General features: G+C 45.7%; 1 protein-coding gene across 2 annotated transcripts in view; it reads left to right on the forward strand.

Annotated features, from left to right (window-relative positions):
* The window catches only part of SHOC2 (SHOC2 leucine rich repeat scaffold protein), a 279,109-nt gene that overhangs the window by 132,048 nt on the left and 130,909 nt on the right, over positions 1 to 16,152 (forward strand). For both annotated transcript variants that reach the window (XM_086922782.1, XM_086922783.1), the window contains one exon: positions 5,241 to 5,429. In XM_086922782.1, the coding sequence (XP_086778908.1) occupies positions 5,241 to 5,429 (189 nt within the window). The remainder of the gene's footprint in view (positions 1 to 5,240; positions 5,430 to 16,152) is intronic.

The following is a 16,152-nucleotide window of genomic DNA, read 5'->3' on the forward strand; positions in this document are numbered from 1 at the left end:
GTGCGCTTTACAAATTATTTGATTGATATGGATGTCTTTTCCTTATTGTAAACACCAGTCCATAGTGTTTGCTCCAGTTAGTGTCCTTTCATGAAACTGATCTATACAGGATCCATATTAACCGTAATTGCGCAGTTGCAATGTGGAAAGTTGTGCTGTATTAGTTTCATATGCACCAATTGATTGAAGATTTGTGAAGGAAAAGCAGATTGCCGCATCAGTTTCAGGTGCAACAGGCCAGCAAACGCTGCGTTCTCATCTATTTCACCTATACTTCGAAGTTTTAATTCTTCTGTGTTTTCGTTCATTATTCTTGATTATTCATATTTACATAACTCATTTTTTTGGACCGAAGGACAGATTCAAAATCATCTCTTGTATCGATGGGATATCTGAATTTCATTTAATAGATCTCCCTTTGTCTCTAGTTTACTAATCAGTCTGCTTTTCCAGTGGAGTCAGTACGGGGATGGATTCAATTTTTGTTCTTTTTATAAAATTGTCCATGAATTGCACCCGACGTGCCTAATAATGCACATTGTCAAGTCACTAGTGTTTGGTTTTGAGTTTGGAGTTTATCTAGCAGATAATAAATAAGCCAACATGCGATTTAGTGTTTTGCGCAAAGCCGTTATTATAAATAGGCTTCAATCTGGAATATGTAAAGTAACTGTGGAAACCTCCACCAGTCCCTTGCAGCTGTAACCACGACTTCATAAAGCACTCGGTCCGATGCACACTGACTGATGAGAGAACGAGTCACCTGGCCAATGAATTGTGCTTACTGGGTGAAAGGGGAGTACATGACACTGGCAGTGCAATTGTCTTTCTTAGCTTTAGGCTCACTATGCAGTATTTTTCCTTTCGTTTTACATCCTGTGATATGTCAAAGTTGGAAAAACAACCACCAGTGCCACTACCCTACCAACTCACCCTCATGGAAAAGGCTCCCAAGAGATCAACAGCGGGAGTTCCAGTGCACACTCTTATACGATCAACCGCTTTAAATGTACTACTTGAGAGCATAAGGATGGAACCATGACCTGCAGTCAGATCACCCTTCCCAAGTGGCAGAGACAGAATTATTGGACATGTCCTGTGCGAGATAAGGGTTCCTGTGAGGTAACTACAGAAAGTAATTATGGCACTCTGAGCCATGTGTGCCTTATTGCCCGGGGTTGTTTTCGCTACTGCTAACAATATCCATGCAACAGGTAGAAGCTACTAAACACTAAATAACCTCTACAGTTGCCCTGTTGCACTGCCTTGGTAGTGGTAGTGCATCATACTGCCATTTGGGGAAACGCATCTGTAATGTGCATGCATTTTCAGTCATATGGGTTGCTGTTTTTCCGAAGTTGCGTAACAGTTAACGTGCTTATAAATCTTGGTGTTTAGGTATATAAAGTATGTTAAGGAATACAGTTTTAAAGATAATAATTTTTCATTCTTTCTGGCAACAAATGAAAAGCCAACATAACCTGCCCAACATGGTCCATTTGTCTCCTCTGTTCTCTTAATCTGGTAATATTGAGCGTTCACACTGCCTTTTTGTCCACTTCTTTTCGTTGCAAGTGGCCTCCACTATACGACAAACATTTTTAATATACTTTTTTAAGTCATATTTATGGTTTTATCGATACACATCAAAGCAACCTTTGATTTTTACCATGTAGTTATGAGCCAGTGCGTTTTCGTTGTAGACCGGAGAATGTGCAATAAACACAGTGCATACAATTCTAGGTCTTTACTGTAGGAAGTATTTCTGGTAAAAAAAAAAAATTATGCAGAGTTTTGCCTCGTAAAGTTACCACAAAAAGATCAAGTTTGCGACTGCTCGTTCAGGAGGTTGAAACTCTCAAGGAGGCCGGAGTTCCAAAGCCTGCTCCAGACCATCGAGGTATTCCAAATGCCAGTCAGACTTGATTAGGTGGACTAGCGTTTACTGCTGACTATTTACTCGCCGGAGTCCTTCTCCTTTAAAGGGTTTCAAAGTCCTGTCAGTGTTAGTCCTGTGGACTGCACGAGGGCTTTGCGAAAAAAAAAATTGTAGGGTTTTGAAGACCTATTTCAACAGTGGTGGTTTTCTTCTTGTGCAGAGAGGCTGAGGTGCAGTTGCAGTTCATCATCTACTTTGTACTGAAGATTTACATCTAATTATGTCTGGTATGTTGCAACTGTCTACCACGATCGCATTCACATAAATTCCAAGTCTGCAGAGATGGTTTGGGATCGGTCAGGCATACATTCTTGTAGTATGGCAGCAAGCACGACGTTAGCTAGATGAAGTATTTAAACCGCTTACTGTGATTTCTGTTCGGCAATAAAAAGGTTTTAGAGAGGTGGGCTATCTCTCTGTACTCCTTAAAGCCCTTTCACTGAGGACCACCAAAGGTCTAGTGATAGTTTCGCGTTCAAGAAAGATCTAAAAGGTGAACATCCTGAAGCACATTAGGCTGTACATCCAACCTACAGTACCACATGATTGAGAATTACCTCTGGAAATTAAGAATAGTTTATCAGCAAATGTACGTATAGGTTGGTTGGTCATGTTTAACAAATGATTGTTGTCAGAACCACTTTCAGAGAGCCATGGGGCAAGCAGGGATTACAGGGCCCAGCCGAATGGTTTGCAGCCTTTTATACCTGCTGTCCTGGGGCTGACCTACTATAGGTCCTGAGAAAATGGGCCACTTATTACCCCTTGTAGCACAGGTCAAGCAGTCCACTGTCTTCGAGTGGGAGTTAGGTATAAGGCATACACAGGTGCAAGTCTCAAAAGTACAAATAGTGACTTCAATAAGCTGATTGTGTAAAAACACAAAGAATAAAAACATACTAAATAATCCTCTGTTTTTTAAAATCTGCACATTAGCATCATCTTTGGTGGATTCCCGGAGTCCCTCTTTCTCTTCTAGTGTGGTTGATTATTTCCCAATTTAATGATAGGGATGACTTTCATATGTGACCCACGCTTTTTTTCCTGCAACATAGTATACGTTAGGCCTTAAGAGTCAATGTTAGCAGCTCTAGGTGCTAAGTTCTTAGATGGACCTAGAACAGTGTCTCCCCGACTTGATGGGTGCAGGCAAGCAGAGGAGGACCCTGGTGCTTCATCACAGGCTTTGTTCTCCCAAAGCTGAGGGCCCGCAACCATATGCGGTCTTTCCCCAATGAATCATCATGCCTCCTCAGTGTTCGGACTGCCTGTGTCTGTGTTTGAAATACTCTATCCGCACCTGTGGCAATTTTTAAGCTCTTCACAGCATCCTTGGCATGTCGATCCTGACTTCACGGTCTCCACTTCCTGGCACACGTGGTTCGCCCATCTTCCGCAGTAGCGGGCACACAGCCGTTGCGCTTGAAAAGGTCCAGACTGAAACACTTTGCTCACCGGGAGCCTCTCAGCAGGATCCCCGCTGAGCCTCATTGGACGGAGCAGGCGATCTCCTACTCCTCACTAGGTCCGCTAATCTTGCTGGGGAGGCAGAAAGTTGGAATTTCAGGCTTCAGGCAAGTGGCCATAACTACCTAGCAGGAATACCATCAGCCCTTGGTCCCAAGTCCTGGTCCATCAACTAGAAATCTTGGAGATTTCCCTCCAGTTGAACCTGGCTATAAAACACTGTGTGGTTCTTTGATATTCCAGTTCGGAGTCAATTTCTTTTAGATTTCCCCCCATCCAACTCCTGCCCTGTTCTTTGTTGAAGCGAAAGTCTGCTGCTTACAGGAGTGGCTTCAATTTTGCTTCACCCACAACACAGGCCAATGGAGTAACCGGGGATCGCACCTGGATGTCAGCCTTTACTACAATATGCCTCCTAAAGGTTCAAAGGCCTAAGCCTTACTCTCTTTCATGGTTTCTTGGTGCTTAAGTGCCAACCATATCAGACCCACCATCTACCTGACCCCCAGGCACCACTGACCAGTAACTCTTTCCAGAATCGCAGACCTTTAATGTGCTCTGAGAATTCTCTACTCCCCTTCATCCAGTGTGTGTGTTCCCACACCAGCTCTCAAGAATATCCGCAATTCACATCTATATGGGGGTTGCAATTCTCACCTCCATTTAACTTCCTAGACATCCAAAATGAAGCCCGCGGGACTCCATCTTATGTACCCTGCAGAGAGACATACATCCCAACACGCACTAGCTGTCCTGCGCTACATACAGTCATCATGTCACATATATGACACATTAGCGGATCTGTACATGAGTGGTCCCAAAGGCACCACTCCTGTAATACAGATGAAACTATCTGTTCACACTACTGATCCCTACTAAACATAGAAACCACCCTTGCATTCCTGTCACTTAACTCCTGGTAAGGGCAGTAGCTCTCTACCATTACAAGGGTCGCACCCCTCCCTGTCTAACAAGACTGCATAACCATGAGACCGGTGTAGGGTATAGCACACACACATGATCCATGGTCGCCAATGACTAAAAATCAGTACCAGGATCCAGCTAGCCATGCACTAAGGCCACGGGTGCAAGTATGTCACCATGTAGGGGACTTTAGCATCCCAACAGTTGTGCTGCATGTTTTTTGGTCAGATAGTGAGGTGATTATATATATATATATATATCAAAATTAATGGACCATTTGTTTTCTGCACGCATTTTATATTTCTGTTTTGGTTTCAGTTTCAAGTAAGGTCTTAACAGACTCGATTACTATAGAGAGAACAAGAAAAAAAGCTTAGGTGAGTAGCTGAGAATGATCGTTGGCAACAACGCGGGATGTTTGTCAAAATCAGTTTAGTGGAGGGGTGTGCCAAGTTTTATTACTTAATTGGAATTTTTTTCAAAGTTCCTGATTATTGGCTTTGATGTAGTGTACAGGGATGACCATTTCCCTTTAGTCTATGCCCGATCGTAGTTTTCCCCATCAATTAAGACATACATACCTTGTGTAGCTTTTCCTCATGGGAATAGAGTATCATGTTAAAAGCATCAAACTTTCTGATGGCTTTATTTTTTTTGAAGCACAAAAGTTGTAGAGGTCTTGTGAAACACATTTTGGACAACCCTAATTCATAGTTGTTAGACTGTTTGACCCAGCCTTCACAATGACCTGTTTGTAATATGAGACAAAGTACCATATTGAAAATGTTAGCACAATAACAAATACTGTATTTGTATTGCTGCGTTTGTGTAGCACCTCTTGCATCGGACGGGGCCCAAAGCTCTTGGAAGGTAATCTTAGATTTTTAAATGCATCTTTTGCTTTCCACAGGGTCTTTTATCCAGTCTTGTGAACTTGAGCAACTTAACTCTGGCCAGGAACTGTTTCCAGTCCTATCCCGTTGGTGGACCATCTCAATTCTCCACTATCTACTCTCTCAACATGGAGCACAATCGTATCAATAAAATTCCTTTTGGAATTTTCTCAAGAGCTAAAGTGTTAAGTAAGCTGAATATGAAGGTGAGAAAAATGTTAAGTAACTTTTATGTTTAGAATACATTCAGACAATACTGGCCTATACTTTTTGTGTTTTTATTAAAATCCATACTCCTGACTGAATTGCTTATATAGTCCAGTATTGTCCAATTTAGCACATTCTACTACATTGTGCATTAGATTCTTTGACATGTTAATCATAAATGTGAATTAAATAAGTTTCAGACCAAACCCAGCCTAACCGGCCTCTAGTACTGCAGTTATACTGTCCACCAAGATATGCTTAACTCCTTGTGTTAGATGGCAAATACCTTAGCCCAAATCAAAATGTACAGTTGCTTGGCCTAGCTCACATAATAGTATAATTGCTGAAGGTAAATGCCAGACAGTTTTCAACACTTCTCACTGTGGAATTAGGACCGTTCCATTTATTATAGCGCCGTACCTGTGGGTTGTCTGCCTCCCCATTTACCTTGCGGTACAAAAGGGGGTGGTGATGGACGGAGCATCTGAATCAATCAAACACTCACACCCAGTCATAAGATCTGGGTTTAATCCATCACCGTTCTTAAGCCCACTCTGCCACCCCAGTTCAGACATGGCTGTATGCAAATCAGTCTGACCCTGTGCTTCATGGGAACAGTCCAGCCCGAACTGCCAAGCCATGTCTTCCCTGGACCGGAAACAAGCTTCCGAGGACCGGTTTCTGGCATTCCAGCCGTCTTCAGCCAGGCTTGCTTGAATCCAGTGGCAAAGTGAGCAAGGGACTCACGTCTGAGCATACCCTGCCACACAGATCTTTTAACTGGGTGTGAGTGTTTGATTGGTTCAGATGCTCCGCCCATTACCACCCCCCTTTTGTACCGCTTTTGGCCGCCATAAGTGTGGCAGGGTATGCTCAGACGTGAGTCCCTTGCTCACTTTGCCACTGGATTCAAGCAAGCCGGGCTGAAGACGGCTGGAATGCCAGAAACCGGTCCTCAGAAGCTTGTTTCAGGTCCAGGGAAGGCATGGTTTGGCAGTTCGGGCTGGACTGTTTCCATGAGGCACAGGGTCGGACTGATTTGCATATAGCCATGTCTGAACTGGGGTGGCAGAGTGGGCTAAAGAACGGTGATGGATTAAACCCAGATCTTTTGACTGGGTGTGAGATGCTCCGTCCATTACCACCCCCCTTTTGTACCGCTCCCCATTTACCTTGGGTCTTTCAATTAAAGGCTGCTTGGTTATTTTATCCTGTTTACGATTTAAATTTCAGTTGTCATCTAGTCCTGGCCAATGAATTTTACAACCACAAGGCTCGATTTTCACCTTGTGATAGAACAACCAGTGTTTTTTAAGCCACATTTTTAGCCACCAATTCAAATGTTTAGAAATGACTTATTTCACATTCTAGTTAAAAATTAACTGAAAATCTGCTCATTTTGTATGCACCCACACGCAGGCTACGGTTGGCGACCCAGCAGCTGGTCACTGCCCCTCTGGTAAAGCGCAGCCGGGCGGGAGGGCGTTCCTCCCGCTATTTGGCAGCCAGGCTATGGAACTCCCTGCCGGAGCAGATCCGTGGCATGGACTGTTTACTCACTTTTAGAAAAGCTATTAAAACCTTCCTTTTCCCAGTAGCTTAAACCAGTGTTTTTTTTTCTGTTTAGGTTACCTCTTGTCTGCGGCCTCTATGAGTTTCTTACCTTGTAGCTGTAAGCACCGAGACGCCCCTTCACTGGGGCAGCTGAGCGCTATATAAACTCTATTAACATAACAAATAGGTAACATAATTTTATACAACAGAAAAGAGAAACAAGTCCGTTCTCACTGTTTATATTAGTTTGCGGTTGTCTCAGTTAAAGTTTGATGGCTACCTCATTAACAAGCTTTCTTTAATGTTGGCATCTGCTCTCATCTGTTCTCTTGCCACTTATCAAATATCACTCCATTCTTTATTATGCAGTGTTGGCATTTCTGACCGTTTATCAATGCTTTTGTATCAGTTACCCCCTTGCTGCATTTTAACTCCGATCCTCCACTCTCGCTTGCCATCTAGTCTCCAACTTGACCAATTAACTTAAACATCTTAAACCTCTGTTTAAAATCTGTAAATTAACCAGATTGTTACCTTTTTTTGTCCACAGTACTAGCATTAGCTTAAGGAATTAATGCCTTCTAAAATGTGAAACTTTTCTAGCCTTTTTTTGTTGTCGTTTATTTTTCTGTTTGCATTGTTTCAGAAATGATGCTTTAATTATGTGGAAGTTTATTACACTTCTGTTTCTTTCGACTCTGATCTGTAGCTCCACTACCAACTTTGCCAGTTTTTGAACGACTTCTAAACTGTTTCCAACAACTGTGTTTGTGAACGATGTCTCATCCTGCCCAAAATGAGCTTCAAGAATGCCACAACTTCAGGAAGCAGTTTGTCATGAACCCGCATATAGTGTCTTTGATATCTGGGATCCGTCCAAGTATCCCAATTTGTGCAATATGTATGCCTTCAGTTACCGGGAGGCGAAGAAGTATTTTGCTGAACACAAAAAAAAAGGCATAGCCTTTCTACCCGATCCAATTTGAGGGCGTGGACTTTGTCTCGGTCCTGAGGTCGGTCCCATGACTGCTGAACTTTGAGCTCGAAGTCCTCCAGTAAATCCCAAGCACAAGAAAGTAAAGTGGGACACCACCGCAGCCCACCACTCTGACTCCAAAGAGCACATGCAATGGCATCACACTTTCAGTTGCATGCCAATAAGTACTCTGTTCACCGAACAGTTTCCTCTGCTGGTACCGAAGCACACTGTTTCTTGGGTCGCTATTGGGCCAGTAGCAGATCGATGCCTTCGTGGAGACTATGCTACAACTTTTTGGTGTGCTTCCAGTTACCTCCGGTGTACCTTCAGCGCCCATGGATACTCAGGGTCCCGTAGTCCGGTTACACCAGTGGGTCTGCACTCAATACAGTCTGCCACCCTTCTACCCTGTGGCGGGCCCATACCTTCAACTCTGGTCCCTGTTACACTGAAGTCTGCGCCAATGGCACTGGCACTGGGAGATGAACCAGTGCTGACATCCATGTTGAACGCCAAACCAACTACAGCTAAAGCCCAACCAATGTTACGCTACAACATTACTAAAGCACAGCCAGTCTTGTCTTGACTCAAACACAGTGCCTCTGCCACGTACCATCTATCATCAAATGCTCCATTATCTCTTTGCTTTTGATTTGATCTTTTGTCAGAGTAAGAAACACCACCATATTTATTATGATAGGGATGGCTTGCTCCCCTGACTATACCAGTGATGCTTTATATATATTGATTTGCAGAATGCCAGTGGGCATGACACCTTGCCTGAGGCACATCTTCACTCACCACTCTGGCCATCGATGGAGAAGAGCTTCTCATTTGCGGTGGGGGTCCAGAGGGCACCTGAGGCACTAGAATTACATCAACCCTCTGAGACCAAAACAAATGCCCTGGCAGTTCTTACAGCCTGGTCTGTGTTTTTTGAGCCCTTGCTTCCTGACTGATACTTTCATGACTACATGGGTGCAGCCTTTTTCTTGCCTCATTATGAATAGCTAGGTGGCCAGACAGTACAGACCGGCGCTTGGTAATACCGATTTTATCAGCAAGCATCACATTTCAGAGAGCCTTATAATGTAGGCTTTGACCACACAAGGTTTCCAGACACTTGACCAAGTCAGGTCTGACAAGGTCCCACTGACTCAGAACATCTAGGTCTTCATGTGTTTTCGGAAGGTAGTCAAAGAAGTGCAGCTTCTCAGTGGTTCGTGTAGGGCTTTCCACAGCTTGGAACCCTAATATGCAAAAGATTGACCTCCTGCTCGGGTCCATCTTACACTCTAGGAACTTTGTACAAGGAAAGGTCACGAGTGCAAAGGACAAGCCAGCTGATAAAACTCACCAACTCTAAAAATATCACGAACCTACACCTGACCTTGGTTTGTGCACATAGCACATGGCTTTAAATTGAATTTGCTTCCCTAACATGTGCCAGTAAAGCTCACGGAGCAAGGGGAGATTGTTAAGTAACCTAGCAGCTGTGTTTTGGAGTACTTGCAACGGTCTCATGTTGGCTTTATCCGCTCCTAGATTGAGGATGCTGCCATAGTCCAGCCTCGACGTAATAAGTGCCTGGATAACCCTCTTTTGGGCTGAAGAAAGGCAGTATCCAGATGATTTTTCTCAGCCATTCCAGAAATCCGAAGCAGGCAGCGGCCACCTTTGCCACATCAGGCTTCATAGACAGCTTCTCATCCAGCAGAAAACCAATGTTCTTTACCGTGTGTGCTTGATCTGGACGAGCACCCAAGGTACCCTCCCAGTGACGTGGACCCCAAAGCGAGTGTTCCTTTACCAATACTGCAGTCTTGTCTCCATTGAGTTTGAGCTAATTGTTGTTCATCCACTTAGCGATCAAACCTAAACAGGAGTTCAAGGCCTCGGAGTTGTAATCCTGCACAGATAACCAGGAAACAACTATTTGCATATCGTCTGCGTAGGAAAATAAAGTAAGGCCACAACTTTCCACCATGTCAGTGAGTGGGCGGCCATTGATGTTAAATAGCACCTGACTTAGTGCTGATCCTTGGGGAACTCCAGAAGTAAAGGCATGCACTTTAGAAATGGCACTGGCTGAGTAAAGGATGTCATCCAAGATAGGGCTGTAGCCTGAATACCCAGATTTATCAGCCTCTCTAGAAGAGATCAAGTAACAACTGTGCACCCGTTTCTCCTTCATCCAGGAACCTTTTGAGATGTTCAGTGACTCCTAGAAGGGCAGATTCAGTACTGTCCTGCTCGGACTCCGGATTGAGAGGAATGTAGAAATTTTTGGTACTCCTCAAAATGGAGAGTTCTTTATTCACATGTTTCGCCAATATTTCAACCTAATTGGAAGCTTTGAAATTGGTCTTCAATTAGACCAATTGGGAGTGTCCAAATAGGTTTCTTCAAGAGACAAAGCGCCATAGCATGCTTACTTGTTCAAGGAATATACCCCTCATGTAAAGAGGAGTTATGGGCTCCAAGTATGGGTGGGGGAGAGTGGTCTCCCAGGGAACCAGACTTTATAGAGTGAAGCAGAGAAAAAAAACATAGGGGGGGTCAAGTGTGGCCTAAGAATTCAGTTTTGACAGGCTTGTACAGGTACTGCAGCTTTTAATTCCTTCCATGGCGCCTGTGCTCGCAGCCGCCCATTCGCTGCAGCAGTTTCCCCCACTGTCATTGGAAGCCTCCCTAGCTGGCATAAAAAGCCTGAAGTCGGGGGTCTCCCTCTGACCAGCCACGGTCCGTGCAGGTAACATCAGTGGGGTGGTGTAAGGGAGGATTCCGAGGGACGATGCAGAGGGAAAATTAACTAAATAGTTCATTTTCCCTTGGCATCGTCCCTCGGAATACCCCCTTACATGGCCCCACTGCCCCACTGCTGATACCTGCACGGACCGCGGCTGCCTCTGACCTCTGTCCAGCAAAAGTGCTAGTTTCTATAGCACAGGCAATTAATCCAGTGGTAAATAAAACTTGTAACACTTCATTAGAGACTGGACACATGCCATCTAGATCAAAGCAGGCAAAATGCTTCTTCCTGCCTTCTCTAAGGTGTTGGAGAAATATGTTAACTAGGTGGTTACAGACTATGTGGAAAACAGCCTTCTCCACATTAGTCAGTCCAGATTTAGAGCCAACCATAGTACAGAGTCTGCCCTATTAGAGTTCTCCGAACACATCAAGGAGACCCTGGATGAGGGAGGGAAAGCCATTTTGATCCTGTTAGATCTATCAGCGGCCTTTGATACCGTGCCTCATGATAGGCTCTTGGACAGGATCCAGGCTCTCTGTATCGGAGGCTCATTTTTAAAATGGCTTGCCTCCTATTTGGAAGACAGGGATCAGGAGGTTTGGATACCTCATTATGCAGCTGGAATCCCAGGAATGGATGTGGGTGTCCCTCAGGGCTCCATTCAGAGCCCCACATTATTCAATCTTAATATGTCTCCTTTGCCTGTCCTTGCGGAGACATACGGAGCTAAAATTATTTCATACACTGACGACACACAGCTCCTTTTCACCTACAACAAAGGGAGGAGTGTCGAGGGAACGAAGATCAAAATCTGCCTCTTTGATCCATCGCATTGCGGAGATCTTACCGGATGAGGGCTATGTCGACTCGGACCTCGCCGATCTTGTTCGCCACCGAGGCTTGCGAGGTATCAATTGCTTGGAGGATGGTGCCAAGATTGGTGACGCTGGGGGTATTCTGTTCTGTGGGGCCGTTCGTATCTCCAGTCTCCTTGGCTGTGTATTGGTCCATTTTAGTTTTTGTTGTGGGAGGCTTCGGGCCTCTGTCCCTTCCCATGGTGGCGGGCAGATCTCGTCCCCTTAAGGAAGGCAACACTTCCAGTTGCACCTCCAGGGGAGGGGAGGGCGATTCAGGCCACGAGACTTGGGCGGGGAAGGGTGGAGTGACCGGGTCCAGTATTCAGGTGCCACTTTTCTTGTGACTATAATGTGGCAGGTGAACATGGGACGGATGACCCCTCTACGGTCCCTGTGGTTCGCCCCACTAATGCGTGATTCTGTAGATGGCTCCTCCGTGATCAGATAATCAAGTGTTGCCACGTCTGGATGGTCCGAAGTGCCCACTGGGGGATCACCCCTGCATGCTGCAGGGGGCGTGTGGGGGGGTGGAGGGGGGTTCCTGCCCCCTATTGAATGTTAGATCAGTAGACCTCACCAGGTCACCCTGCGCTCGTGTAATCAGGCCGAAGGAAGGGCACGCAGTTCCTGAGCACCCTTGCCACCCGGAATGGCGGCTGACTCAGCCTCCTCGCACCAGTCCATTGGGCATGTTCACTGCAGGTTCAGACTGCCCTTCACGCCAGCCAGCCGTTCACCCCTCTCTGTGGGCACAAGGCTCAGGCACCAGATCTTGCCTTGATGACGTTGAGAGGACGTTGAGAGGCCTACTTGGGCTGGTGGGGGGGGGGGCCAGGTCTAAGGTCGTGGCGATGAGGGGCAGGATTACATTCTGGCCATCGGGTTCTTGGGTCACAGGATGTCGAGGCGATCCACAGCCAGGGGGAGGAGGTAGAATCGCCGCCCAGTAATGACAGCCGAACCGTTACAGATGGGACCCCCTTCCCCACCGCAGCCCGGCCGGCCACAGGCCATTGAAGTTGCAGCTGTGGTAGTTCCCGGCCCAAGGGGTATGCTCATGGCAGGCCTCCTCCACCCCTTGCACGGCTCACTCACCCACCAGACTGCTGGAGGATCTGTTAACTGATGGTCTTCTCTATATCAGCAGAGGGGTCCAGGGTTGTAGAAACAGACCGGAGTGCCTTCTAGCCGGTGGATCCCAGGGCTGCAGGATGCCAGAGCGACCCACAGCCGGGTTGTAATGTAGTTCCTATATTCCCAATAGGCTTTGCGCATTGGAATAATATGTTCGAAGCATATGGGCTGCAGATGGTACATTATGAATAGATCGCCATCTGGTGTTGGGCTCGGATGATTGCACTTTGTTTTTCTCTTGGAGAGTCTTTTGTATCCTGGTGACTCCTCCTCTGGTTGGTAGTGCGCATGGGCATCGGCTCCATCCTTGTTTTTTTCCGCCATCGGGTTCGGATGAGGATTGAGACGCTCCAGATCAACTTCGGAAAGAAGTGACTTATCGGCGCTTATTCCCTTTCCAATTCGACGGTATTGTTATCGAACGCGTTTCATTTCCATTCCGGCGCGTTTCGACTTCAACATCGAAGAAAAAACTTTGATCTACGTCGACGAACAGGAGGCCTTTCTCGACGCAGTCAAGCCCAGAGTCCATGGAAAGGACTCCATTCAAGAAATGTCCAACGTGTGGTGCTAAGTTCCCACACAAGGACCTACACGAGGTGTGCAACCTCTGCCTATCGCCTGAACACGAATCCAGGGACTGCGAAGCCTGCGCAGCTTTCTCCTCCAAGTCAACGTCTAGAAATCGTCGAGCTCGAAGGCACGAGGTTTCCAGAATGCAGTCCGAGGCGATCCCGGAGCTGTTCGGAGACGAGCAACTTGAGGAAGAAGAGGATCATAAGGATCAGTCGGGGTCGGAAGGGGACGAGTCGGATGTCGAAGAACTCAACGTGCAACAAACCGTGAGTGACGACGTCCCCTTACCAAAAAACCGACCCCGTGTGGTAACGACCCCGCCTTCGAGCCCGGTCAAACCGCAGAAAAAAGTTTCCGACGCCCCGCCTTCGGGCCCGGCAACGAAAACGAAACTGAAACCGAAACACTCTGTCTCCCACCATGTCGGATCCGAGAAACGGTCGACATCGACTTCGACACCGAAGCTTCATGCAAGGGAAAGCTTGGCATCGAAACATTCCATGTCGAAACAGAAACATGATTCGACGTCGAAGACTCACTCGACACCGAAGAAGTCGGAATCGAGTAAACACTCGGTGCCAAAAACACCGAACATTGACGATCGAAAACAAAAGCACCTTTCGGAACCAAGGCCTTTGGTACCGATACAGGAGCAGCAGACAGATCCCAAACAAGATTTTGTTTATCGATCCGCAAACTGGCAAAGTAGTGACGAAGAAGAGGAAGAATGAACAGATAGAAGACAAAGCTCTTCCTTCAAAAAAGAGAACAATGGGGACAAATACAACTCCTCCTACTTCTCCTCGACCTAAAGTCACACCCTCTTCTCCTATTCCTCACACTATGACAAATATTCCTGCACCTTCTACACCAAGACCATCTACACCTCAGTCTGATGTAGACAGTGATCCAGGGGAGGGAGAACCTCAAGGGGATGATGAAACCATCCCAGATGAGGATGACCCATGGGAGAATTATAACGTAGGGTCAGATGAGGACAACGACCCACAGTTATATCCCTCAAAGCCTTCACCACCTGATGATAACACAGAGTTTGTACAGCTCATTAATAGGGCAGCAAAATATCATAAGGTAGATATACATACAGAACCTCAAATAGAGGACTTCCTATTAGAGACGTTACCTAGTGCACAGAGAACATCAGGTACTCTACCTATGCTGAAGGGTCTTCTCAGCCACACAGACGAAATATTCAAAGACCCAGTGAGGGTTAGGGTGTTAAACCCAAGAATTGATAAAAAAATATAAGGCGGCTCCAAAGGATCCAATATTTATCAAAGGGCAGGTACCTCTGGACTCGCTTGTAGTTTCAAACGCTCGTAAAAGAGCGAACTCATTATCTACAGGAGGGGCTCCTCCACCTGATAAAGAGTCAAAATTAATAGATGCATCGGGCAAGAGAGTAGCATCACAAGCAGCAAATAGCTGGTGTATAGCCAATACACAGGCACTACTTGCACGTTATGACAGGGCACATTATGATGAATTAGAAAAACTCATCACACATCTCCCCAAAGAACATCAAAAAAGGGCAGATCAGTTAATACAGGAAGGAAAGATAATAACTAATACTTCCATTAAGTGCGCCCTAGATGCAGCAGACACTGCAGCAAGATCCATCAACACCAGTGTTATGTTAAGGAGACATGCATGGCTTAGAATCTCAGGATTCAAACAGGAAGTACAAACGTCCTTATTGAACCAACCATTTGATCAAAAAACACTTTTTGGCTCAAGCACAGATGAGACCTTAGAAAAAATGAAAAAAGATACAGAAACGGCTAAGTCAATGGGAGCATTGCAACAGCCAATACAAAGAGGTTCCTTTCGTAGATCCACCTATAGAGGAGGCTCAAAAAATACAGGAACAAATCAGCAATCCACCTCTTTCACACCTACATCACCCAAAGGTAATTCAAGAGGTAGTTACAGGGGTAACAACAACAAGGGTAGAGGCCGTGGAAATAATAACAACCGCAACGCCTCAACCCCAAAACAGTGACTTCATAGAACTTCCCCCAGACCACATAACACCGGTCGGGGGACGTCTATCACAGTTCCTACCTGTCTGGGAAAACATCACATCAGACAAGTGGGTGAGACAAATTATCCAACATGGTTATTGCCTAGAACTCACAGCTACCCCACCAAACATCCCCCCCAAACAGCGTCCAATGAGTCAAGATCATCTGACATTGTTAAAGGAAGAAGTACTAGCACTGCTACAAAAGCATGCAATAGAGAAGGTTCCAAAACACCAACAAGGGACAGGAGTATACTCTATACTTCCTAATCCCCAAAAAAGATGGGTCCCTAAGACCAATCTTAGACCTAAGACCTCTCAATGTATACATAAATTCGGAACATTTCCACATGGTCACGCTCCAACAAGTACTTCCTTTACTGAAGAAAGGGGACTTTCTTTCTACACTGGATCTAAAAGACGCTTACTTTCATATCCCAATTCACAAAGCCCACAGAAAATACCTAAGGTTTGTAGTGGAAGGACAACATTATCAATTCAAAGTCATTCCGTTCGGGGTCACAACGGCACCAAGAGTGTTCACAAAATGCCTAGCTGTGGTGGCAGCACACCTGAGAAGACAACAAATACATGTCTTCCCCTACTTGGACGATTGGTTAATAAAGGCCAAGTCACAAGAAGAAGGTCTTCACAACACACAGAAGACAATTCAATTGCTGCACCACCTAGTGTTTACGGTGAACTACAAAAAATCACACCTGCAACCAAACAAGATTCAGCAATACCTGGGGGCTACTATAGACACAGAAAGAGCAATAGCATACCCCAATCCGATCAGGATACAAACAATGGTCGGGTTAAT

The sequence above is a fragment of the Lissotriton vulgaris genome, chromosome 5 (assembly GCF_964263255.1).
Source record: "Lissotriton vulgaris chromosome 5, aLisVul1.2, whole genome shotgun sequence".
Lineage (NCBI taxonomy): Eukaryota > Metazoa > Chordata > Amphibia > Caudata > Salamandridae > Lissotriton > Lissotriton vulgaris.